This window comes from Spinacia oleracea, chromosome 4, assembly GCF_020520425.1.
Source record: "Spinacia oleracea cultivar Varoflay chromosome 4, BTI_SOV_V1, whole genome shotgun sequence".
Classification (NCBI taxonomy): Eukaryota; Viridiplantae; Streptophyta; class Magnoliopsida; order Caryophyllales; family Amaranthaceae; genus Spinacia; species Spinacia oleracea.
Window position 1 is genome coordinate 186,741,464 of NC_079490.1, and position 27,162 is coordinate 186,768,625.

Consider the following 27,162-nt stretch of genomic DNA (forward strand, 5'->3'; position numbering starts at 1 on the left):
AACTGCTCACTTCATTTCATTTCATTTCATTCTTCTTTCTTACCTTAAAAAAAACACTATCCTGCTTTTGAGCTACTCTTTATGGCGGAAGGACCCAAAAATCAGATCCAAAATCTCCATAATCAAGACAAAATCCCCTCAATATCTCTTCGCGTTTACCACAGAAGACATCGCCCAAAATTAAACCCCAATTTGCCCGAAGAATTGGTGATTGAAATCCTCAAACGCCAACCAGTTTCATCATTACTTCGATTCATGAGTGTTAGCAAATCATGGTACTCTATAATCACAAACCCGTCATTTGTTTCTGCTCATTTATCTCAGCAATTAAACCCTACCTCCAAAAATGGTGTCACAACACTTTACGGTGTTTCTCGTAAATTTTTCTTGCATAACGTTGATGAACCTTTAGATAATTGGGTTGAAATCGATTCCCCTTTCCGTTTTAAGAGCCTAATTGTGGGTTGTTGTCATGGAGTAATTTGTTTGTTTGATTATTGGTCTAATAATGGTCTTAATCCTTTGATTTTATGGAACCCTTCTATTAGAAAAGCTTTCACCCTCCCATTCCCGATTGTTGTTGAGGGTTTTCGAAATTTTACTTTAGGGTTCGGGTTTGATTCGAGTTCGAAGGATTACAAGGTGGTTAGGGTAAGTTGGAAGTGGGAAAATGGGGAAACTTACCTTCGGGCTGAGGTTTGTAGCCTTAGCAAGGGTGGTTGGAGGAGGGTTAGATCATCGGTTGAGGGCGGGAGGTTTGAAATTGAACGTAGAGGGATTTGTGTGAATGGGGTGATCCATTGGATGTGTAAGATGAGAGTTGGCAATAATGTATTTTTGAAAACAATTTTGGCTTTTAAACTAGCTAATGAGGAATTCGATCTAATTGTATTGCCAAATCCTTTGTCGAGTTTTGTGTTGTTTTCGGTTAGATTAGTCGAGGATAAACTTGCTGTATCGTGTACTGGCGATGGGAGTTATGTATGGGTGATGGAGGAATACGGGGTACAAAAATCCTGGAGAAAGCTTCTTAATTTTCATTTAGGATATAATGTGGGTTCAGTATTAGGTGCTATGGTTGCTGCGGATGGTAAGATTGTGGTCACAACGTCTGTTGGAAATTGGATTTCATGGGATCCCAACAATCAGGATATGAAGAACCTTGTGTTGCCTGTCCTGGAGCCGGATTGCGTGGATACTTTTGTCCAAAGCCTGGTTTTTCTTAGATTCCAAAATCAAGCTCTGTGTTGCAAAAAACTCCCTTTAGAGAAGAAAGAAAGCAGGGAAGAGACTCACAGCACGTAAATATAGGTAATCTTGAAATGTTACACTACTGTTTGTGTTCATAATAAATTTACTTTTACTCCGAATCTTTGTTCAATGCTTATCAGAGAGGACTCAGCCCTTGTCTGATGTCATTCCTCCACACTCATTAAAGCTGTGATTTTTTTTATTTTTTTATACAACTGTGCTTTCGAATGCAATGTGTGTTATATTCTTGATGATTGTTTGTCAAATATTTTTGAGAGACTGGATGATGTTGTTCATATGGACAAGCCGGATTGCGTGGATACTGTTGTCCTAAGCATGAGTCAACCTTTATCCTTTGTGCAAACCATTCATTACTAGCCATTTTTGTTGGGCGAATTCAGATATGTAGACCATGAAGACCTTTACATTGGATTATAGCGTTTTCAGTTTGAATTAATGTTCTAGTGCTGTTGTGGCAAATCTACTTAGTTAATGCCCGTCAAAAAAAAAACAAAACAAACAAAACTTAGTTAATGCCTTTGGATATTACGTTTCTTGTTTTTGTTTTTCATAAGAAAAGCTGCAATTTGCTTGTAGTTAGTCCTGTTAGACTGCCAGTTAATCTCAAAATGGTTCAGTGTGCACAAATTAGCAAGCTATTACTTATGCAATCTTCAGAAATATCTGATTACAGCTCAAACAAATTGGAGCACCAAATTAGCTGTTGCATCTGACTGCAACTAATATAAATGGCCCCTCATTTTAGTGAAATTAGGGGGGCAAAAGTAGAATTAAGAAGAAAGTGAAGCTGGTTCTGATTGTGATTCCGTTATCATAGTTGGTGCGCTGGAGATGCTGGTGTTTACCTTGTTACGTTTGAAGGGGTTTCCAAACCTTGTTATGTTCTGGGGCCTTTCTCTGTTTCTTCAACTTGAAACTTTGAAAGCTCGTGGAAGTGACTGTTATTTTCATGACTAACACTCAATCAAAAGCAAAGATGCCAAACTGTTATGTTTTGAAGGGTCGTATGGAATTTGATGTGAAAATTTGAAGCCAATAAGGCTGGCTTGCGTAATTGAAAGTTTACTTACCTAAATTCCAACACTCCAATGAATACCCGTGACTTATGTTAGAAGGACTATACTTTGTTGTTTGATTTGTCTAATGAACCAACCATGATCTCTCACCTTGCAGATGTATGCTAGACGTAATGGCAGGGGAATGTAGGCAATTCAGTTTGAGGGAAGTTGACATGGCAGGAAGTTTGTTAGAAAAGTAGGAAGTCAGACTTGCTATAGAAGGGGAGGTAAGCTGTACGAGGGATTCATTCAGAAAGTGGGTTGTTTTTTTTTTTTTGCTAGGGAGAGAAGCTGGGCCTCTCAAATGCTCAGTAGTTTTGTAACCTTCACACCAATTATCTATCTAAAAAGTACCGCCCTCCTCTTCTCCAAATATGTTCCTGTTATTTCTTTTCTCTGCTCTTAAATTACTCTGTTCTTCACATTATGATCTGACTTCATCACATTTTGTCATGTAATTATTTGGTGTATAAAAGGATATACGTCCACTGTTTCCCTTTTACTCTGTTCTTCACATTATTTGGTGTATAAATATGGATATACATATCTTTAGGGTAGAATAGGAAGGGAAATTATATTGGCTATGTGTTTCTGTAGAAAATTAACACGCACATTGAAGGTTGATGGTAATATGGTATGAACTAGAATGTCAGATATTTTAAGTGGCAGGAAGTGGCAAATAAGAGACCTTGTTTAATGAATTGGCAATTCTGAAGAGTTGAAGGTCAACAACTGCTGGTTTTCTGTTAAATCAGAATTATTAGTTATGGATGTAATTTATCTTGGCAAATTGGTGCAGATTAAAGGGAAATGAATCGCTGAAAGTTGTGCATTCGTGGCTTGTATAGTAATTGGCCATAAATGGTGGGAACGGTAATGAATGTCTGTATAATTCTACACCCTTAGAAGTTCAGGGCACTACTTTTCTTGGCACAAAGGTAGTGGAGTTGGAAAGACTGCTAGCAGAATTGATTGGGGTTTGGGAAATGATTTATGGCCTCAAACTTTTACGGATCTGGTGGTAGATTGTTTAAAATCTGTAATTTCCGATCCTGCTCCTTTGTTGACAAAAATTGTTTGCCTAACTCAGAAAGGGGAGGCCGTATGGTTTTCAAGTTTTTAAATTACCTTGCCTGTCATAATCAATTTATTCCTTTCCTTTGCCTCGCATCTTATATGCTTCAGCTTTGGAATAAATTGAGCTAAGATGAAAATTCAGCTGAAGAAGTTGCATAAAGGGGAGTTTGTTGGGACTTCTCAGAGAATAGGGCTTGCTAGAATAGCCCTGGCAACAATAACAAATCATCAAAGTGTGTCAATGATCTCAGGAAATGGTTAGGGGTGGAGGAAACTGCCTTGAGGCAGAAGTTAACTCTTCAGTAAAGGAAAGACTTAAGGTTAATAGAATCAATACTCTTTGTAATGATGCTAGGCTTAAATTGGATAATGTTGAAGGATGTTCCGAGAGAGAGTATTGGTTTTTATAAAGGTCTTCTTGGTTCTTCTTGTCTTTCTGGTGTTTGTATTCCAGCTCTTACCAAAGGTCCTAGGCTGAGTACGGAAATTAGGCAAGGCAGTTTCCGAGCAGGAAATTGATTGGTTTTGATGGAAAGATGTCAGGCCTATTTCCTCTTGTAATGCCATTTCTGAGCACTAGGATGAAGACACATTTCTGACAACATTTTGCTATGGGAGAGCTGATGTTTTTCCTAGGCATATGATCAAGGTGGACTTCAAGAATGCTTATGAGTCAGTAGAGTGGAGCTTAAGTTAGTTAGGTGGACCTTTGCCTGTGGCCCTGTGTTACTTTTGTTTCCTATAGTATTCTTATTATTGGTAAACCTTGCTCTCCCTTAAGATGAGGTCAGATGATGTGCAAGGATTTTCATCAATTCTCTCAAGCTTCTAGGTTGGAGGCAAACCTTGATAAGAACAATGTCTATGATGGTGGGGTTTCTGAGATAATTTGCTTCCAATACCAATTGGTGACTTTCCTTTTAGGTATCTAGGAGTACTTTTATCGACAAACAAGCTGGCTTACTTTCAATGCAAGCAGCTTATTGATAAGTTATTTGCTAGAGCTAAAACTTGGAATACTGTGGATCTGTCCTAATGCAGTATGGCTTGCAATCATGTTGGTGATTTTTCTTGGCTTGCAATCATTTTGGCGCTCGATCTTTATTTTACCCAGCAAGATTTGAAAGAGATTCAGATAGTACAGTTTGGCTATGATGGAGTGTTCTTAATAAAAAAAGAAGATGTATCAGCCCCTTGTTGGTACTCATGCTAAAGTACCCTGGAGTAGGTTGTTGTTCAAGAACATGGCCTCCCGTAGAAACTTGTTCATTTCTTGGCTTGGCTCTTACCTACTATGGATAGACTGTTGGAATGAAATGTAGTTACTGCTGCAGTTTGTTTTTTCTGTGGCTCTGTTACAGAATCTGTTGAGCACTTGTTTTTTCAGTTCACATTTTCGCTCACTAGTAGAAAAAACCTTGAGTGCTTTGAGCCAAGTGCTTGGGTTTTATAAAAAACCCAAGCACTTGATGACAACTAATTTTTTTTAGTAAAAACATTTCACAAGTGCTTGGGTTTTCTTATTCACCCAAGCATTTGATTGCAAATTTTACATGTGCTTGGGTTTTACTATTCACCCCAAGCATTTGGACCTCCTTCACTAGTTAACTTTTCCTTTTTAAAAAAAAAAATATTTCACTTAGGTTAATTCCTTTGACAACATGTTCACTTTTCAGCATCTTCTAATCTCCCCGCGCTTCCCGCCTGCTTCTTCCCCACCACCACCGCCCACGCCAAACACAACGCCGCCATATCCTCTCCTCTCCTGTGTGTGATATTCTCTCCTCTCCTGCGTGCCATATTCTCTCCTCTCCAGCAGCCAGATCGCGAGGAAATCTCCACCGCAACAACTTCATCTCCTCTACTGGCCAAATAATTGTGCGCGCCGCTACCGTCGCCGGCCTGCCTCCCGATGGACACCGCTAAGAAGTAATTTCACACACATTTTCTTCTCGTATTCTAGGTTTTCTACAGATTATGTAATTTTTTTGCAATTAAATTATATTATTCACCATTTTGAATTGGAGAATTTTTTGTGCTGATTGTTTATGTCTTATAATTAATTCGAATTAGTGTATTGGTGATCTATTTTATGAAATGTTGTTGGATATAGAGGCAAGCCTGAAAGAGAGATAGAGTATTGAATCGAAAAGATAGGAAGAGTGAATTTAGTAGAGGAATGCAGTGTAAGAGAGTTGAATAGGTAGAATAATTTGGTTGTTTGTCTATTTTTCTCGAGGTTTTCTGAAGTTAGTAAGCCATTTTAATTACTTGTCTAAGGATGAACGTTTTGTTTGTAAGTTTACTTGCAAAACTCTTGGGTTGTATTTTCAGGTGAGGTATAATCTGACCAGGCAGGATTAACGTTTGTTATAGCAAGTCTGAAGTCTGTTTCTTCATAAAAGCTTCTAACATCTGCAGTGGTAGTCCGCGGCTCATGAGCCTCTAATTGAGTGTTCTGCAATTTCTTTAACTTAAATAACTTGCCACAATGCTGTATTTGTATTTCTTTTTTACACATGACACTATTGTCTATGTTGTCATCATGAGTTCTTGATCTGAATGGAGTGCATTGCTTTGCCTTAACTTCCTTCTGGTCCAAAATTCTTATTTATGACAGATCTTCAGGAAGAGATATTGTATGTTCAAAAACTAATAATCCAATTCTAAAGGTTAGGGTTTTTCTCCATGAGTTACACTTAACATCTATATATCAATCCATTAAATCTAAAAGTTGGAATTTGTGCTAACGCAACCACCGAATGCACAAACGATAATTGTTATTTTGTTTATTGTTAATGTAAATTCTTAATTTTGGAACAATTCTATTATGAATTCCCGTCAAATTTAGCTTATTTTTCTGATAATTTCAAGTTATTTTGCTTGTTTGTTGTTTGGGGGAGATAAATTGGTTAGCTTCTGTTTAGTTTTTGTCCACTTTACACCATTTTCCCTCTCCTCAATTTGGGTGCTCCTATTTTTTAATCTAAAGAGGAAACAATCTACTAATTAGGGTTCCTTTTTTCTCTTTCGTTCAGAGTTAGGGGTTTGAGGATGCATAATTATCAGTATTTCATCGGCAAACTCTACAATTATATTTTGGGATATTGGGCCGAGGTTGATTCTTTTTGCTGACGATACTTTTCCTAGAGAAAATTCTACTGATCTTGTTCCTCCGGAAGTGTTGGCATTGGTATGCTTCTATTATTTGTTCTTTAATGTTTACATAATATGCAGTGTTAGTTAAAGTTCGATTTGCTGACTGTTTGAGGTTTTTTTTACTCTTGTGTGATATAGTGATTTTTTGGCAGATATAAACTAGTTAAGTTGTTAGTTAACTATCGATTGCCTTTCACATCTTTGAAAAAGTTAAAAGAAATAAAATAAGAATTTAAAGCCTTAAATGTGCATAACTTGAACAAATTAGATGCGAATGAGTATTGGCAACCTAATACTAAGTATATTAAGCATGTAAAGGGTTTGGAATACCTATTTTGGTTCATTAGTTGAGATTTGGGAGCGAAAACGACCATTGAAATCAAAATATGACATATAAGGATCAAACGAGCCTTAAATGTGCATAAGTTGACCAAAGTAGATGAGAATGAGTCTTAGCAACCTTCTAAGTATATTAAACGTGTAAAGGGTTTAGAATACCTATTTAGCTTCATTAGTTGAGAGTTGGGAGCAAAAACAACCATTATAGTCAAAATATGTCCTATAACGATCAAACGAGCCTTAAATGTGAAGGGCTTAGAATACTTAATTAGGTTCATGCATTAGTTAAGAGTTGGAACCAAAAACGATAATTTTAGTCAAAATATGACATATAACTATTAAACGAGCCTTAAATTGCATAAGTTGACCAAAGTAGATGAGAATGAGTCTTAGAAACCTAATACTAAGTATATTAAATGTGTAAAAAGGTTCAAAATACTTATTTAGGTTCATTAGTTAAGAATTGGGACCGAAAACGACCATTATAGTCAAAATATGTCCTATAACGGTCAAACAAGCCTCAAATGTGCATAAGTTGACCAAAGTAGATGTTAATGAGTCTTAGGAACCTAATAATAAGTATATTGAACGTGTTAAGGGCTTAGAATACCTATTTAGCTTCATTAGTTTAGAGTTGTGACCGAAAACGACCATTATAGTCAAAATATGACCTATAACGGTCAAACGGGCCTTAAATGTGCATAACTTGACCAAAGTAGATTAGAATGAGTCTTAGAAACCTAATACTAATTATATTAAAATGTTAAAAGGTTCAAAATACTTATTTATGTTCATTAGTTAAGAGTTGGGACTGGAAACGACCATTATAGTAAAAATATGTCCTATAACGATCAAACAAGCCTCAAATGTGCATAACTTGACCTAGATGAGAAGGAGTTTTAGCAACCTAATACTAATTATATTGAACGTGTAAAGGGTTAAAAATACTTATTTGTGTTCATTAGTTAAGAGTTGGGAGCGAAAACTCCTATTATAGTCAAAATATGTCATATAAAGATAAAACGAGCTTTAAATTGCATTAGTTGACCAAAGTAGCTGAGAATAAGTCTTATCATCATAATATTAAGCATATTAAACATTTAAAAGTTTTAGAATAGTTATTTAGGTTCATTAGTTAAGAGTTGGAACCAAAAACGACCATTTTAGTCAAAATATGACATATAAAGATTAAACGAGCCTTAAATTGCATAATTTGACCAAAGTAGATGACATTGAGTCTTAGAAACCTAATAATAAGTATATTAAACGTGTAAAAGGTTTAAAATACCTATTGAGTTTCATTAGTTAAGACTTGGACCAAAAACGACCATTATAGTCAAAATATGTCCTATAACGGTCAAACGAGCCTAAAATTTGCATAAGTTGACCAAATTAGATGTTAATGAGTCTTATCAACCTAATACTAAGTATATTAAACATGTAAAGGGCTTAGAATACCTATTTATCTTCATTAGTTTAGAGTTGGAACCGAAAACGACCATTATAGTCAAAATATGTCCTATAACGGTAAAACGGGCCTTAAATGTGCATAAATTGACCAAAGTAGATGAAAATGAGTCTTAGCAACCTAATACTAAGTATATTAAACGTGTAAAAGCTTTAAAATACCTATTTAGCTTCATTAGTTAAGAGTTGGGCCCGAAAACGACCATTATAGTCAAAATATGTCCTATATGGTCAAACGAGCCTAAAATTTGCATACGTTGACCAAAGTAGATGTTAATGAGTCTTAGAAACCTAATACTAAGTATATTAAACATGTAAAATGCTTATAATACCTATTTAGATTCATTAGTTTAGAGTTAGGACCGAAAACGACTATTATAGTCAAAATATGTCCTATAACGGTCAAACGGGCCTTAAATGTGCATAACTTGACCAAAGTAGATGATAATGAGTTTTAGCAACCCGATACTAAGTATATTAAACGTGTAAAAGGTTTAAAATACTTATTTAGGTTCATTAGTTAAGAGTTGGAAGTGAAAACAACCATTGTAGTCAAAATATGTCATATTGTCATATAATGATCAAACGAGCCTTAATTGCATAACTTGACCAAAGTAGATGAGAATGAGTCTTATCATCCTAACATTATGTATATCGAACATGTAAAGGGATTAGAATACCTATTTAGCTTCATTAGTTGAGAGTTGGGAGCGAAAACAACCATTATAGTCAAAATATGAGATATACCGATCAAACGAGCTATAAATTGCATAACTTGACCAAAGTAGCTGTGAATGAGTCTTATCATCCCAATATTAAGTATATTGAACATGTAAAGGGGTTAGAATACCTATTTGGATTCATTAGTTGAGAGTTCGGAGCGAAAACAACAATTATTGTCAAAACATGACATATAACGATCAAACGAGCCTTAAATTGCATAACTTGACCAAGGTAGATGAGAATGAGTCTTAGAATCCTAATATTAAGGATATTGAACATGTAAAGGGCTTAAAATACCTATTTAGCATCATTAGTTGAGATTTGGGAGCGAAAACAACAATTATAGTCAAAATATGACATATAACAATCAAACGAGTCTTAAATTGCATAACTTGACTAAAGTAGGTGAGAATGAGCCTTATCATCCTAATATTAAGTATATTTAATATTTTAAGGGCTTAGAATACGTATTTAGGTTCATTAGTCGAGAGTTTGGAGCGAAAACAACAATTATATTCAAAATATGTCCTATAACGTTCAAACGAGCCTTAAATGTGCATAAGTTGACCCAAGTAGATGAGAACAAATCTTATCATCCTAATATTAAGTATATTAAACGTGTAAAGGGTTTGTAATACTTATTTAGGTTCATTAGTTAAGAGTTCGAACCGAAAACGGCCATTTAAGTCAAAATTATTCGTATAACTTGATTATTGTTTTAGAATAATGTGTTTATTATATTTTACAATATTCATGTCTCTAACTAGATTATTATGTGTTTTTTTGTGGGATTTTATTATAGGTATTCATGAACAAACCAAGGGAGCGTTTCTTCACGATCGATGAAATAAAATGTGTTCGAGACAAGTTGGCACGATTTATTACTAATGAATGTCTTTGATTGTTCGCGTTTTTAGCATTATAATAAATCTAATACTGTAGTTAGCTACCTTTTTCCATTAATCAATTTAGATACAATATGTTTGGGAGAGAATGTTTATCAAGCTTGGGGTTTACAGAAAACATGTTGGTTTCACTGCAGAAATGGCTTGGGCTTTTAAATCTGGAAGAAGAAATGGTGACAGGCGTAAGTTATACTTGATGTGCTTTTCTGAAAGCATTTATCATATCTGGCTTGAGAGGATTCTCAAGCAGTGCTGTAGAGGGCCTGATGCTGTTAGTAATGATATTTTCATTAAAAACGTTTTACAATGAAAACGTTTTACGCCCTACCAAAAGGAGCCTAAAGTTTCCTGCAGATGCTGAGATGCGATAGAAATATCATTACTGTTTAAGTAGTTCTTGGTTTTGTAAGCTGACGCTTTCTCGTGTGTTCTGCCGATTGTAGCAGCTGCATTGTGTTTTGGGTGTTACTCAGTTGGGATTGAACCTCTTTCCTTTAGGTAATTAAAATCTTTATTTGTCTGTGCTGTTTTTAAGTTTGTGGTGTCTGTGTTGTATCTGTGCTAATTTCTCTGATAACAAGTTTCACCCTTCTTTCCAAAGACATTAGACTTTTTATGGAGCAGTTACTAGAATTGGCAGTACTTCCACTACTGTGGTTCATCTTTGTTTGTCATAATTTTTTTGTATTTCATTTCCATGGTTGCAGATAATGCTCCTTTGGGAAGTCTTTATTCAATATCTTGCCCAAATTTGTTTGTACCTTCCTTGGCTTAATAAGATCCCACAGCCACAGACTCAATGGTGTATATGTTTTTAATTTATTTGTCTTAATTTGCTGTTGTTATTTGTCCTTAGGAACTACATGAAAGGACTACTACAGAGAGAAGATTATCGTAATTGAGCAAGGCAACATCAAGTTCCCTGGCCTTGATGTTATGGGTTTCCTCCCCCCTCCGCGGAATCGTAAATAGGAAATGTAATATGGTGGAAGTTGTAATTTGGGTTTTTAATTTATTTCGAGTTCATTTCATGTAATGGGTGGAAGTGCTTCATTCGGTTTTGGATCCTCTAGAGTTCTAAAATAAATCTACAAGGTAGAGTTTGAGCATATCAACCATTGAATGAAAAATCAATGGTTCATACATATCTTTTCAAAATTCTCCCTATTTTTTCTCATCAATATGAGCCCTTGATTTTAAAATGAATGGTTTAGATACAACTCTACCTTGTAGAGTTTTATTAAAACTCTAGAGGATCCGAACTCGCTTAATTCTGGTTCCAAGTGAATTAGTTTAGGAAAGTGTTGAGTAGAAATGTGAGTTTCAGATACCCTTACTAAATAAGGGATTGCAATTCATACCAGTAATTTATAGAAAAAATTGTCACCTTTTCTCAACGCATTTTGCTAGAGGCTATAGAAAACACAACCACTATTTATGTTGTTTTAGTAAATTCGTATAACTATCATCTGAGGGTCGGTATAATATGAGAACTAATTTCGAATGCAGAGAGTAAATTGTAGAAATTGGATAAGGGAGAATCTAAGAGGCCGATCTACGGCAGTTTCATGAGAGGTTATTTTTTCGCATATCAGATATGTGTGTTGGTAACACACATATCAGCTAAAAGACAAATAGCTAAAAGACAAAATAGGAAGTACCATTTTGCAAAAAAAAGTACCATTTTGTAAAAAAAGAGTACCATTCTGTAAAAAATGTACTATTTTTGTTTTAAAAAGTACCATTTAATTTCTTTTTTGTCATTTTTCCTATTTTGTCTTTAGTTATGATATGTATTTGCAAGCACATATCTGATATGCGAAAATACTTCCTCAGTTTCATGACGTCTAATTGTACTAAAAAGAAAATAATTGGTAAGCAAAGTTGTATATTCTTGTTTACCCTGTCATGAATTTTAAAAGGTTTCTACAGAGTAGGTGCACAAACTTCAGACAAATTATTTTAAAAAAAAATACAGCTTAGAAAATGTCTTGAAATTATTAACTTTATCACTTATCACATGGATTAGCATATGCATGTGAGTGTAGCAATTACAAAGTTGACTGATTTATCTTACATATACCAAATACTAAAACTCCATCTTCTAAAATAAACCAACTTTAACAAATTAAAAGCACAAAGGAATCTCCAAATTAGTGATGGAACTTGTTTCCACTGTGAATGATACTTGGAAATACTTTGCAGCAGGAAGTTTTGTTGGGTTCACCCTGTTGCTTCTTTTAGCTTATCAAACTCAACCATATACAAGCCTATTGGCTACGCAAAATACGGTGGTTGAATTCGCTTCGTTGAGTGAAGCTGCCGCGATCAAGCCTTTGGAGCATTTTAATATAACTGTTATTTCAGAGAAGCTGAATACAACATCATTTGATCAAGATGTTGATGAAAAGAAGAACACCACAACATCAGTTGATGATAATTTGATGAATACAACATCAGTTGATGAAGATGATGAAAAGCCGGCTAATAAGAAGAATTGTAATATGTTTGAAGGGAGATGGGTGTACATGCCGGAAGAAGATCCTAGCTATGATTCAACTAAGTGTCCATTTATGGAGGAAAAAATGAGCTGCCAGAAAAATGGGAGGCCGGATTCCGAGTATGAGAAGTGGAGATGGGAAGCTAATGATTGTGATATACCATTGTAAGTAATACTATAATCACTTAATTAATTACTAAATGTTGAATTATAGTTACATTGAACAATTGTGTTAGGTTCAACGGAGTAGACATGCTTGAGAGGCTGCGAAACAAGAGGGTGATTATGGCAGGGGACTCACTAAATCGAAACATGTGGATGTCTCTTGCTTGTCTTCTTTATTCCTCCATTCCTTCTTCTAGTGTTGAAGTCAGTGCAGAAAGTCCAGTTTACAAGGTTCTCAAAGCCAAGGTATATAGATCAATTAATTAAACTGTAATAATATATAATATATTCCCTGTTTACTTACGAAAATGATAAAGGTCGCAACCAGTGGCGGTGCCAGGAATTTTCCGTTAAGGGTTCGAATTTTTTTTTTTTTTTTTGAAAAAAACAGTTAATTGATCATGTTTTTCAAAAAAAAGTAAAAATAAATAAAGCCCCCTAAAATACTGAGTTTTTTTTAACAAAAGAACAATAACTATAAAAAATAGAGAAACAAATGACAAAATAAAATAGAAAAGCATAGAATAATAACTACCGAAAAAAGGGAAGCAAGTGGGTAGTGGCTAGATTCGAACCCCCGTCTACTTGGTATCAGTGGGGAGATCTGACCACTGCGCCATATCTGCTCATCATCATTATTGCTGCACGCAATAGTATTTATTACAAAGTCCAGTAGGGGTTCAGTTGAACCCACTGAACCCCTACTGGCACCGCCACTGGTCGCAACATGCGACCTTTAAACCGTGTCACAACGATGACATGACATGCTTATGTGTCATGATTATACATGTTACAAAAATAGGTAGGAAAATCTTAATATTTTAATTTGTTTCCTTCTTTATATCGACAACCTTATTTACACATTTTCATAGTAAAAATATTGCATTTGTAGTAAAAATATTCTGATGACGCATAGCCTACGTGGCGCCTATATGTGCCAATTAAACTGCGACACATAAGATTGCGACAACTAAAAGTTGTCACAACTTGTGACCTTTATCATCACCCGTTTACTTATTCTGATTTAATTTGTTGCAGGACTATAATTGCACAGTTGAGTTCTACTGGAGCCCTTTTCTTGTTGAATTCGTAGAAAAGCATGCAAGTGGCCGCAAAGTTCTTGTGCTAGACAAGCTGTCACCAAATTCTGTGCAGTGGAAAGGGGCTGATGTTATGGTATTCAACTCAGGTCATTGGTGGCTTCATGGTGGCAAAATGAGATCGTAAGCTACTCAATTCAATTGTCGTCGTTATTAAAAAAGTATTCAGTTCTTACTGAGGCTCCGTTTGGTAGGGCGTAAAACGTTTTCAACGTAAAATGATTTTTCATGGAAAACAATTTTCAAGGAAAAACACAATTCCAAACTAGTTTTCCTTTGTTTGGTAACTTAAAGGAAAATGGGAAAAAATTGTGAAGATTGAGGGGAAGAAAGGAGATGGGGGTAGGGAGAAAAGAAGGAAAATTGATTTCCCTCCCTTTCAAATGAAAAACGGTTTTCCACATTTGAGGGAGTCATGTAAAATTGTTTTACATCTCTTACCCAACCAAACAACATAAAATGATTGAAAAGGGGAACGAAAATGATAAAGGTCGCAACATGCGACCTTTAAGCCGTGTCACAATGATGACATGACATGCTTATGTGTCATGGTTTAAATTGGAAACTAAAATATTTGACTTATATAATCTATCATATATGTTTCAAAAAAAGGTAGGAAAATCTTAATATTCTAATTTGTTTCCTTCTTTACATTGATTACCTTGTTTATGTACTTTTATAGTAAAAATATTGAATTGATAGTAAAAATATAAAATATTCTGATGACGCATAGCCTACGTGGCGCCTATATGTACCAATTAAACGGCGACACGTAAGATTGCGACAACTAAATATTGTCGCAACTTGCGACCTTTATCATCACCCAAGGGGGAAATCGTTTTCCATGAAAACGTTTTACGTCCTACCAAACGGAGCCTGAATGTATCTTTAATTTTACAGGTGGGATTTATTCGAGTATGAAGGGAAGCTAGTAGAGGAGATGCCGATAGAGTTAGCATACGAACGAGCTATGACAGCATGGTCAACATGGATCAATAAAAACGTGTACGTGGATCCCAACAAAACAACCATATTTTTCCGAGGCCTTTCAGCAGTGCACCAAACATCAGCAGATTGGTGCTATAATATAACACAACCTATAGACGAGGAATCAATCAAGTCATCCCCCCAACGATCTGATGTACTCGTCAACGTTATCAAGAATGTCATTCAAGGGATGAGTAACATAATACAAGTCAAATACTTGAACATCACAAAGTTGTCACAGTACAGAATAGATGCTCACCCTTCAATTTATAGGAGTAGTCAATGGCAACTTATGATCAAGAAATTTGAGAATAGTCTAACAGGTTATGCTGATTGTAGTCATTGGTGTCTTCCTGGATTGCCTGATACTTGGAATAGATTGCTTTATGCTTTTCTTTTTTATAATACTTTCGGAGATATGTCTACTTAGATTTTTTTTTTTTTTTTTTTTTTGTGGAGGTAAATTTTTTGAACAGTTATAACTTGCTATAGAAGATTAATGGAAAAGTTGGGCCAAGGTTTAACTTTTACCTGTTTAGTATAAACAAGTTTTATTTCTTTTGGTTTAAAGTTGTTTTGCTATGTGGGCTAGTCACTCAATTGGTATAACCATCTTATGTAATACGGGGTATTCCGTACTTAGATTTCGTTAAATGTTAGTTTTTTCTACTTTTAAGTCGTATTTATATACTACTCCATTATATTGATATTTTGTGTTACCTTTAAAATTTTCTAATTAACTGTATTCCAAAAAAGCTGAAAATATTGTCGAATTTATTACTGAGTATTATTTTATTCATTGACCTTAATAAATATTATTTGGTCTCTACTCTCAATCCGCCCAAAACACAAGGTTTTGCAATGTGTAAACCACCTGTTGGTGTACACACTCCTGTTGTTACTACTAACATGCTACTCTCTTCTTTACAACACTGCAACAACCAACTATTGAGTAGCAGTGCACTTCAAGCACCAGCTCCATGTGTTCGTGCCTTCTAGAAGGATGCAGCCTAACACACTATACTTAAATCTAGGAATTTTGTTATGGACTTCCTATTGTAATGATAAGAGTCATCGATCAGTTGTGTGCTGATGTGTAAGAATAGAGCTCTCTCATTGGCTTAAACACGTCACAATCTTAGTGTATATAAGCTCCTTCTGCTATAATATTTATTCATTTAGTAATAAATATTACTTTCATTCTCTGTACTCTTTCTTTCTCTCTCTTTTTCAGTGATTGTTAATACACAATCATAGTTTGAAATCATCCTAAGTGATATCTCTAACATGGTATCAGAGCAGATGATCAATTGATCCTGCTGATATTCGTTTGTTTGTTAATCAATCTCAAGATTTCAATCAATCTTTTGTCAAAGAAACAGTCTCAAAATGCTTGCAGATCAGCAAATAGATCCATCACAGAATCCCAGTTCTGCTTATTATCTAAGCAACAGTGATTTAAATGCAACAAAATTGGTGAGCATTGAATCTGAAGGATAATTTTTCAATGACTGGAGACGCTCAATGATGATAGCATTGCCAGCTAGGAATAAATTGTGCTTTGTTGATGAAAGTCTAAATCAACCAGCAGTAAATTCTGGAAATTAATGATTTAGTGATTTCTTGGATGTTAGCTTCTCTTGAGCCTAAAATAGCAAGAAGCGTTCTATATCTCAAAACAACAAGAGCAATATGGTTTGAATTATCTGATAGATATTGTAGGGAATCTGGTCCTCAATTGTTTTCTATTCAACATCAGTTAAGTGAATTGACTCAAGGAGAAGATGAAGGAATTGCCAGTTTCTTCACTAAGATTAAGTTTTTTTTGGATCAACTTGATGGATTGGAACCTCTCCCTACTTGTGTTTATACTGGCTGCAGTTGCACACTCACACAACAGCTTCTCAAAACTCAGTAGAACGATAGACTGATTCAATTTTTGATAAAGCTAAACCAGAAATATGAACATCCTAAGAGCACTATCCTTATAATGAATCCTTTACCTACAATTTCGAAAGCTTATGGTCTTTTACTCCAAGAAGAACAACCGAAAGAGTTACACATTGCCAGGCATAAAACACAATTAGATTCTACAGCTTTCAATGCTAGAAAGTTTGACAACAAGACTTATAAGCCTCAATACAGTTTTAGTTCTGATCTCAAACTACAGTGAATGCAAATCAGTTCAGAAGTTCAACCAGAAATAGCATGTTCTGTGATCACTGCAAAATGAGGAATCATACAATTGATAAATGCTCGAAGCTGCATGGATTTCCAAAAGATTTCAAAACAAGGGGCAAGAGAGTACGTAGCAGCAGCAGCTCAACTAGATGAACATTCTTTTAAAGAGACACACAATGAAGGAGAGCCAGGAGTGGTTCATGCCACCTTCACTGAGGAGAAATGCAGTCACCTGATGCAATATCTGAATAATAACCAGGTTGCTAATCAAGTTGAGAATGCTGGCTCTCACTCACTTGGATTAGCAACAACCTCTCAACGCAAAGGTACTTTTTGACTATTTTCCAGTTTTAAAAGAAAATGGATCCTAGATAGTGGTGCCATTGACCATATGTGTTCAGATTGATCATTATTTAGTATCTTTGAAACTGTGAGTGATAATCAACACACCATTACTATTCCGGATGGATCAGAATTATCTGTAAAATACAAAGGTATCATTCATTTAGGTGGAGATATTACACTTAAAGATGTGCTACATGTTCCAGAATTTCAATTCAATTTGATCTCTATGTCCAAACTATGCTGTGCTCGCTATTCTATCTCATTTACAAATGGTGAATGTTTTCTTCAGGACCTTTCCAAGAACAAGCATACTCTACTTGGTAAGTTGGAGAAGGGTTTGTACAGTTTGAGTGAAGAATTGTTGGCATTTAACATGAATAAATATTCTCTTTCTACTGATGGATCAATTTCTGTCCAAGAAGCCAAACTCTGGCATCTTAGATTAGGTCACATGTCATTTGGCAAAATAAAGAACCTACAAGGTTTTGATGTTCCAGGTTGCTTAATTAGCTGGGTCCTTTTGTCAGATTTGTCCCTTAGCTAAGAAGACTAGGTTTCCTTTTTCTACTAGTAGTATCAAGACAACTAGGCCTTTTGAACTACTACATATTGATGTATGGGGACCCTACTCTATCCTAGATTCTTCCAAGTGTAATTAGTTTCTCACAATTGTTGATGATTACACAAGAATGACTTGGACTCACCTCATGAGAAATAAAACAGATTCATTGAAGATTATGACTCAATTTCTCATTTATGTTGAAAACCAGTTTGCTCTAACAGTTAAGCATGTTAGATCAGACAATGCTCTTGGTTTGACAGAAGGAGGAATAAAGAAATTATTTCTTTCTAAAGGAATTCTAAACAAGAAAAGCTGCAGTTATACACCTCAGCAAAATGGTGTTGTTAAAAGGAAAAACAAGCATCTTCTTGAGACAGTTAGAGCTCTTTCTTTTCAATCTAATCTACCTGACAAATACTGCAGTGAGTGTATCCTTGTTGCTACATATCTCATCAACATAATTCCATTAAAGAGTATCAAACTTGTTCTTATTAATTCCGTTCTCGTTGCTACGGTGTCTCATGTAATGATGAGTTTGGAAATTCCAGGTTCGGTTTCAAATAAGATTGATGCAATGATTGTGGCTTTCTTATGGGCTAAACAAGGTCAAAAGGGTATGTATTGGGTTCGCAAGGATATTTTACATTTACCTTGTGGGATGGGAATTAGGCGACTATCGTCGCTCAATAAGGCATATTTGATGAAGCAAGTATGGAGGATGCATAAAAATCCACAACTTTTAATTTCAAGAGTGTATGCTGCGAAGGCGAATTTTTCTTTATCAACTGGATCTCCCAATATTTGTCGAGGTCGTATTTCGTGGGGAATGAGAGGTCTTCGTCGAGCAGAAAATGTTTTACTGCAGGGGTGTGCGTTGAAGATTGGGAATGGGAGCAGTGTTATTGCTTTGAAGGGAAAATGGGTTTACGGTAGGGTTCCCGTGTTTGCTTCTCATACACGTTTGTCAGATGCACGTTTATGGAAAGTTAGTCATTTTATTCAGAATCCAGGTCTTCAATGGAATGCTTCTCGTGTTAGACATTCTTTTGAACATAAGGATGCAAATGACATTCTTTCTGTCGAGTTGCCTTCTAGTTCTTCACCGGATTTCTTATACTAGGAACAACATACCACTGGTAATTTTATGATCAAAACTAGTTATTCTTTTCTTCAGGAAATGGATATAAATCAACCACTTTTTAATAATCTACGTTGCAATAGGTTTATTCCATTCTTTAAGTTACTCCAGGCAATTAAAATCCTTCCAAAATGGAAATTGTTTATTTGTAAGCTGATGTTTGACGGAATTCCAGTTAAAACATCCTTAGAACGTCGGGGAGTTATTTTGGATAACACTTGTGATATTTGTGGGGAGCATTGCGAAGACGCACAACACATTTTCCGCCATTGTAATCTGGGTAAAGTTGTGTGGAGGAGTAGTATGCTTGGCATATTCTCAAACTTTAATGAGAATCTTTCTATACAAGATTGGATTCTCAACTATATCCAGCTTTTTATTAGCTTGGATGGCAAGTTCAGTAACATGATAGTCTCTTTTATTGCTATATTGTGGGTTATTTGGGTAACTCGGAATTCAAGGGTTTTCCGTTCACAAATTAGGGATGTAACTGCGATTCAGATTCAACTTCAGCTAGCTATGACGCAGCACAAAGTGTTCAAGAAAGAAGATGTAAATCTAGGTTTCCTTCATCCTCCAGAGCAGATGCCTATCTTTCCACCCGATTTTTTCTTTGCAAACATCGGGTTAGAAATCTTACCTATGTCAACTAGGGTAGTTCTTATAGATGGGGCATGGAATAAAGGGTCTTTAAGAGCTGGAATGGGTTGGATCCTTCAACAACAGAATGATGCTGAATTTCACGGGGTTGTGATTACGGTTTAGGGCATTCGGCTCTCCATGTCGAGGCAATGGCTTGTTTGCGAGCGTTACGATGGGCTAAGAACTCTTCATATGATGACATTGTAGTTTTTTCGGATTCAAGCACTTTGGTTTCTTATCTGCAGAGACAGGTCAAGCCAAATGTTCAGCTTACATGGACAATGGAGGCCATTTGGGATATTGGAAAAGAATTTATAAATTGCATCATCAACAAAGTGCATCGAGACCAGATTCAGTCAGCGCACAATCTGTCCAAGAAGGCAGCTAGGGATGGAATATGCTTCGTTTCACCAGTTGTTGTTGGGCCTACTGGTTAAGTTTTTGTTTTCTTTTGTTCTTTTTATCCTATGTCATTTTTTTTTAAATCTTGAAGTTCGATTTCTGATTATAATCTACAATTGATGTATATATCACAAATTCTTATTTATAAGGGTTGTACAATAAATATTGTACACCATAGTAAAAGTTAACTCAAAATGTTTAAAAGTTAAGCTTATATATGTAAAAGTTATCCATTTTTTAGTGATAAATTTTTTCATTTTAATAAAACTTATTTCTTCAAAATCACTAATAATGTATAAAATTAATCATTTAACTCTTTAAAATGTTTATCTATCAACGTTTTTTTTACTAATATAAAAGTTAATCAAAACTAGGTTAAAGTTACAAAAAAAATGGGTAAAAGTTATCTTGGTGTACATAAATTTATTGTGCACCTAGTACGCCCAAGACCTTTTGTATATATATATACAATCCATATTGCTTTACTAACTAGAAATGGATGATAAATTACATTTCGATAAGTAAAAAAAATTGGGGTGGGCAAACATTGATCAATACTACGTATTTACTAAATTAGATAAATTATAATATTTGTGTAAGTATGAATGTATGAACTTCAATCCCCATTACAAATTTGTTTTCCCTTGTATGTACATGGTTCATTTAACACCCAAAAAATAAAATTGATTGTCATTAACACCCTGGCCTTATTTCCTAAACTCGGCAGTCCATAAATGGACAAAATTATAGAACGGAGCGAGCATCACTAGTCATAATTAATAAACATGTGATTGTAAATCTCAGCATTCTTCGTAGTTAATTACCTTACAGAAGCTGACGTAATAGTAATAAGTTTAATAAGTTGATAGCTACTACTCCGTAATACTTGACTCAACTTGTATTATTTTTACTTGGAGAAGACGCAACTTGCATTAATTATTAATTAATACTGTTTAGAAGACGCAAGTTGCATAATTACTTAATTAATTGTATTACGATATCAAAGATCAAGATCAACGAAGCATAGTATAAATTAACCCGTTAACTTCAGAAAAGGACATAGTTATAAATTATAATGTACGGAAAATCCAGTAAATTAATGTATTACGGAATAACAATCTTTTATATAAGGCGGTCTTATACGAAAGACCACCTTAGTGTCATATAAGTTGAGCAATGAAACCAATTAGTTAAGCATTGAAATCAATTAGTTAAGCACTGAAACTAATTATATAGTTAAACACTAGAACTAATTAGTTAAATACTGAAACTAACATAGTTAAGTATTGAAACTAATTAGTTAAACAATGGAACCAATTAGTTAAGCAATTAAAGTGGTCTTTTTGGTAAGACGGTCTTACACAAAAATTGCCGATTACGGAATACATGTGCGTATGTGCACAGTTAACTTGATCGCTTGATCCCCTCTTCCAACGGATGCGGGCGAACCTTCATTTAATTCTAAATCGACGGTCGTAATGAGATCTGAGTTATAATTAATTCCTCGACAATATGAATAATATTATTGAATTTGCATCACTGATATAAGTTAAATAAATTATATTTGAAAAAGTATAATAAAATTTAGAGATTATTAGATTAAGCAAGAGATGTGTTCTTCAGATTTGATTGTGAAGGTGGGTGGTGTGGAAAGATATATTTCAAACCGACAAATTTGATTTATTTTTAGGATTATATCATATGAGTAAGATCTTAATTAATCTTGGATTATGCATAGATAGTTGTCCTTAATTTGTATATTTGTAAACAACAGCCTGTACGTAGCAACTAGGAAAGCGGACCGAATTAGATGTCAACTTGTGATCTAATTTGGATATAATTAAGAGATCAAGAATAATAAAATCCAAGGCCACCCATGAGCATGAGCATGAGCATGAGCATGAGCATGAGCATGAGCATGAGCATGAGCTAATTAACTAATTAATTATAATGAGTCATTATGGAAAAATAAAGGTAAGGTATAAAATTTTCATGTTCATAAATAAAATAAAGCAAAATATAAAAAATCATCATAAAGCAGATAAAAAGACCAATTGTAAATATTATTTTAAAACGTAGGTAATACGTAGCAGTCATAGGCTTCAAATTAATTTTGTCATAGGCTTCAAATTAATCATAATAATTAGATGTTGACGCATACTTTAAAAATTTCTGTTTTAGTCTATGTTAAAAATATTAACGACCTGTGAGTTATCCCCCATGCATTGAAGAAAGTAAAGAGAAAATATCAACTTATCATATCTTTAATGGTAAGCAAATTGATATATTGCTTTCATTTGGCACATCAGATTTTCAAACTACTACTTTTTAATGTATGTTTTGCTCCAACAGTTAGCAAGTTGCTTGAATTTTTAAAACCATTTTTTAATTTTATTTTTATTATTCAATTCACATATTTACCAAATAAACACTTATTTTTTCCGTTCTTTTTTCCCAAGCTAAATAGTTTTATATAACTAATTTGCTTAACCTATGTAATTTCGCGCTCATATGTAGCTAAAGTTTACGAAAATTGTAAGTCTGTCCCTATATGTAACCATTAGAGATACTCTTATAAGTGTGAAGAGTTACTCTAGATAGTACCAATTAATTTAAGTGTTGATATCAAAATAATAATAATAATAATTAAGTGTTGAACCTTTGTTGAGATTATAAGTGAACCCAACTCTTTTCCCTTTTATTGATTGCCAAAACCCAATTCCTATTATTGGAAATTTAATAGTGGGTTTCTTAAAATTCTTACTAAGTTTGTTTTAATTTATTTTTAGTATACACTTTTTACTATATTACCCCTTTTACATCAAAATATTTACACATTTTAATTTTCTGTTGCAGTTTTTTGTCCACTTTTTTCCCATTCACCAATTAACATTCTTTTCTCTTACTTTGTCAAACATTTTTTTACACTCACTTACCACATAAATTAAATTTGTCTTAATATTTGGACAAATAGTACTCGATAAATGTTAAAAAGGTGTAGAAACAAAGGTACTCCGTAGTACAACTGGTAGAGCTATTAAAAACTAGGTAGATTTACTAGGACGCTGCTCTCGTCATAAACAACAATACGTAGTACTACTACTCCGTATTAAAAATTACTCCCTCCGATCCGTCCCTTAATACTCGCACCGCTTTCCTTTTCGGATCGTCCCTTAATACTTGCACCGCTTTTATAAATGGAAAATTTTACCAATATTATATTATTTCTCACTTACCTACTACCCCATCTACACCCCTACCCTACAAAAAATCATTTAAAAATCCACACCCCCCACTCCCCACCTCTTACCTATTTCCGGAAAAAACTTTATCTACCCACCGGGTAAACTACCCACCACTAATAGAGAGTGTGGTAGTGGAATCCACATCAGCTTTATTAATTGTTTTTTAATGTTCTATTAGTAGTGGGTTATCTACCCACTACTATATGTCTAAACTATAGAAGTAACATACCTAAATTCGCAAGTGTGAACTGGTCTCACCATCAGTTGATGGTGAGGACAGTCTCATATAAGAATTTGGGATTAAAAAAATAACATAATATCAACAAACACCCATTAAATTAATAAGTCAATTCAAATGTCTTAAACTCCGCACCGGTCAAATCGGTGCGAGTATTAAGGGACGGAGGAAGTACATTTACTATTCCATATAAATCTGTTATGTAGGTCGACCTACACCCCCGTTGACCTTAATTCCCATTAGAAACAATAGCGTGTGATCTGTCTTGACTCTTGATGGAGCAGCTGAAGTCTTCCATGACTGACACATGGAAACTCTTTGCTCTTGGAAGCTTATTTGGATGGCTTGTTTTGCTCCTTTTTTTGCAACAAACAAACCACAATATTAACCTTTTAGCTATTAGAAACCTTATAGACCCTTCAAGTTTAAGCATTAGCACCATTGAACCAGAACACCCTAATTTAAGCGAAAAACCGACAAACAAAAAGAAGAAATGCAATATTTTTGATGGAAAATGGGTTTATAAACCGGATGGAAATCCGAGTTATGATCCACTAAAATGTCCATTTGTTGAAGAGAAAATGAGTTGCAAAAAGAATGGAAGGCCAGATCTCGCATATGAAAGATGGATATGGGAGGCTACAGATTGTGAGATACCGGTGTAAGTATGTAAACTTAATTAGATTATTAACTCTTATAATTATATTACTTTACAACAAACATGCATATATATATATATATATATATGAGATGTTTATGTCTTAATTTTTTGATTACTAGGATTAATGGGACATACATGGCAGAAAAGTTAAGAAACAAGAGGGTGATCTTAGTAGGAGACTCATTAAACAGAAACATGTGGGAGTCTCTTGCTTGCATACTCTACTCCTCCATTCCTTCATCTAGAGCTATTGTTTATGACGAGAGTAGTGTCCCGGTCATCACATTGAAAGCAAAGGTAACACATTGTCACGTTAAATCTCTGCGTTCTTTAATTACGTTAATTTAATCTTTTTGCACCCGTTATAACACAGCTAGTGTACTCATACGTACTTCCATGGTTTACTACCTAGATCAATACTGGTTAATTTGAATAATTACATTATTAACGTGACTATTAGTTCATGTTAATTAATATATTACTCTTTTGTATTGTAGGATTATAACTTCACGCTTGAATTTTATTGGAGTCCATTTCTAGTTGAGTTTAACCTAAACCATAAGGAAACCGGCAAAAAGGTGCTTGTTCTTGACAAGCTTTCACCTAATTTCGAACGTTGGTCAGGGGCTGATATTATGATATTCAACTCAGGCCATTGGTGGGCTCAAACGGGAAAATATAAAAGGTACGTACGAGTACTATCTCCGTTTCAAAAAGATCTTTACAGTTATTATTTGCACGAACTCCAATGCAATATTTAACTACTAATATATCAAATTTCGTATGTGAAAAAATTATAAAAATTTGACATTCTGAAAATACATTCCGAGACCAATCTAACAAGATCTTACATGTAACGTTTTGGTGTATATAATGGTGAGAATTTACGGTCAAAGTTTTTATACTTTGGACACATTTTCCAAAGCGTAAAGAACTTTCTGAAACGGAGGTAGTATGTAATTAAAGTTTTCTTACTACGTTACGTAGTACGGAGTATTAAGTAATTAATTATCTCTGTGAATCTGGATACAAGTTTATAACTTTCAATGTATTCTACTTACTTAAAAAATGTCAACGTTTCCATGTCTCATGTAAATCAAACATTGTCGATTGGTATACGGCCTGTAAATTTCTAATCTAGCGTTGTTACGTGATGGACGTGCGTTTGACATAAATTGATTTATAAGTAGGGTAAAAAGTAATAGGCAAATTTGTTAAAAATGACATTTTATAACTCAAATTTTGCAAGAAAGGGTCTTATATAATTTTTTTTGTGAAAACGCACCTTAATGTAAAAAAATTTGCGAGAAAGGACCTAAGGGAAGTTTTCGGTATTGATTGAGTTTTTTCCGGCCATTCACTTGCACGTGAGCAGCACTTGTGGCTTAAGTTGGCTAAAGACACTGATTTTCCCGAGTCTTGAATTTTCAAACTTTATTTTATTTCGGTTTTTTTTTCAACTTTGGGTTTTAAAACTTAGAATTTTGGAGGAAAATTGGGTGTGGTTAGCAAAATAAAGCCACACATGCTTCTCACGTGCAAGTCAATGGGCGAAAAAGCCCAGTCAATGTCGGAAACTTACATTTGGTTGTTTCTCGCAAAAAATATTACATTAAGGTATGATTTCACAAAAAAATAAATTATATAAGGTCCTTTCTCACAAAAAAAAATTTACATTAAGGTGTAATTTCACAAAAAAAATTATATAAGGTCCCTTCTCGCAAAATTTGTGTTATAAAAAGTCCTTTTTAGCAAATTTGCCAAAATAATACTCCATCCGTCCCGAAATACTCGCAACGGTTTGACTTTTTGCACTATTCACATAATTCACTTTGACCCTATTTTATTTATAGTATATGAAAATAAAAGTTTACATATAATATATTGTTGGCTTCATCTTAATATATATTTTCAAAATATTAATATTTTATAAGTTTTTATAATATATAATTGAAGATATTGATGGTCAAAGTTGTGCAATATTGGCAAGCGTGTTCAGTCAAAGCGTTGCGAGTATTCCGGGACGGAGGGAGTATCATATAATCGAGATATGATAATGTTGGATTCGTCTCCATATATATGGTCAAAGCTAATAAAATGATACTTCCTCCGTTCATTTTAACTCGCAACGTTTGTCATTTTCACGCATACCAATGTACAACTTTGATTATTAATATCTTTAATTCTTTTTAAGCAAAAATTATAAAAAGTTAATATTTTGAAAATACACATTAAGACGAATCTAACAAGATCTCACATGACTATATTTTACCTTACGTATAAAATCATCAACAATGATCAAAGTATAATATGAGAATAGTGTAGAAATCACAAACATTGCGACTATTAAAAATCGGAGGAAGTACTACATATAGCTATATTCCGGGACAATCAGAAGATCAAATAGATAGCATAACATCATATGTGGATACAATTTTTTCAGGTATGACTTCCTTGAATACGAAGGAAAACTGATAGAAGATATGGAAGTAGAGTTAGCATATGAACAAGGCATGAAAACATGGCGAAAATGGATCGAAGAAAACGTGGATCCAAAGAAAACAAGTGTATTTTTCAGGAGTATATCAACAGAACATAAATCATCGAAACAATGGTGCTATAATAAAACTCAACCTATAAAGGATGAGTCTTATGTATCGTATTACCCAGAATCACTGGTCCAAATTATAGAGAAGATGGTCAAAGAGATGAGCAAATCACAAGTAAGGTACTTGAACATTACAAAATTGTCCGAGTATAGAATAGATGCACATCCATCAATGTACAGGTATAAAGATTGGAGAAACCTTACAAAAGTATATGCGGATATTTTACCCGCTCATGCTGATTGTAGTCATTGGTGCCTTCCTGGAGTTCCCGATACTTGGAATAGATTATTGTATGTTTCTCTTTTCTTTAATCCATAATCAAACGTTTTGCTTTTAGAGAGATATGTTTAGCTATTACTGGTAAATTTTTTTGTTAATATTTTATTT

General features: G+C 34.4%; 2 protein-coding genes and 1 pseudogene across 2 annotated transcripts; all 3 read left to right on the forward strand.

Annotated features, from left to right (window-relative positions):
• LOC110782644 (F-box/kelch-repeat protein At3g23880-like) lies at positions 1-11,158 on the forward strand (annotated as a pseudogene).
• Positions 11,159-11,974: 816 nt separating this feature from the next.
• Positions 11,975-15,459, forward strand: LOC110782591 (protein trichome birefringence-like 43). The gene is made up of 4 exons (XM_021986758.2): positions 11,975-12,665; positions 12,737-12,911; positions 13,704-13,888; positions 14,666-15,459. The coding sequence occupies exons 1-4, from the start codon at positions 12,160-12,162 to the stop codon at positions 15,180-15,182; spliced, it is 1,383 nt and encodes a 460-aa protein (XP_021842450.2). The 5' UTR covers positions 11,975-12,159; the 3' UTR covers positions 15,183-15,459.
• An 8,257-nt stretch (positions 15,460-23,716) lies between these two features.
• Positions 23,717-27,117, forward strand: LOC110782592 (protein trichome birefringence-like 39). Its single transcript, XM_021986759.2, has 4 exons — positions 23,717-24,166; positions 24,286-24,463; positions 24,664-24,851; positions 26,610-27,117. The coding sequence occupies exons 1-4, from the start codon at positions 23,781-23,783 to the stop codon at positions 27,091-27,093; spliced, it is 1,236 nt and encodes a 411-aa protein (XP_021842451.1). The 5' UTR covers positions 23,717-23,780; the 3' UTR covers positions 27,094-27,117.
• Positions 27,118-27,162: the final 45 nt, after the last annotated feature.

What these genes read in the sequence shown, in the direction of transcription:
- LOC110782591 (XM_021986758.2), top strand. Translation starts at nt 12,160, where the DNA reads ATGGAACTTGTTTCCACTGTGAATGATACTTGGAAATACTTTGCAGCA. An exon ending in ACAAGGTTCTCAAAGCCAAG is followed by an intron (nt 12,912 to 13,703) that starts GTATATAGATCA and finishes AATTTGTTGCAG; the next exon opens with GACTATAATTGCACAGTTGA. An exon ending in CATGGTGGCAAAATGAGATC is followed by an intron (nt 13,889 to 14,665) that starts GTAAGCTACTCA and finishes TTAATTTTACAG; the next exon opens with GTGGGATTTATTCGAGTATG.
- LOC110782592 (XM_021986759.2), top strand. Translation starts at nt 23,781, where the DNA reads ATGGAGCAGCTGAAGTCTTCCATGACTGACACATGGAAACTCTTTGCT. An exon ending in TCATCACATTGAAAGCAAAG is followed by an intron (nt 24,464 to 24,663) that starts GTAACACATTGT and finishes TTTGTATTGTAG; the next exon opens with GATTATAACTTCACGCTTGA. An exon ending in CAAACGGGAAAATATAAAAG is followed by an intron (nt 24,852 to 26,609) that starts GTACGTACGAGT and finishes CAATTTTTTCAG; the next exon opens with GTATGACTTCCTTGAATACG.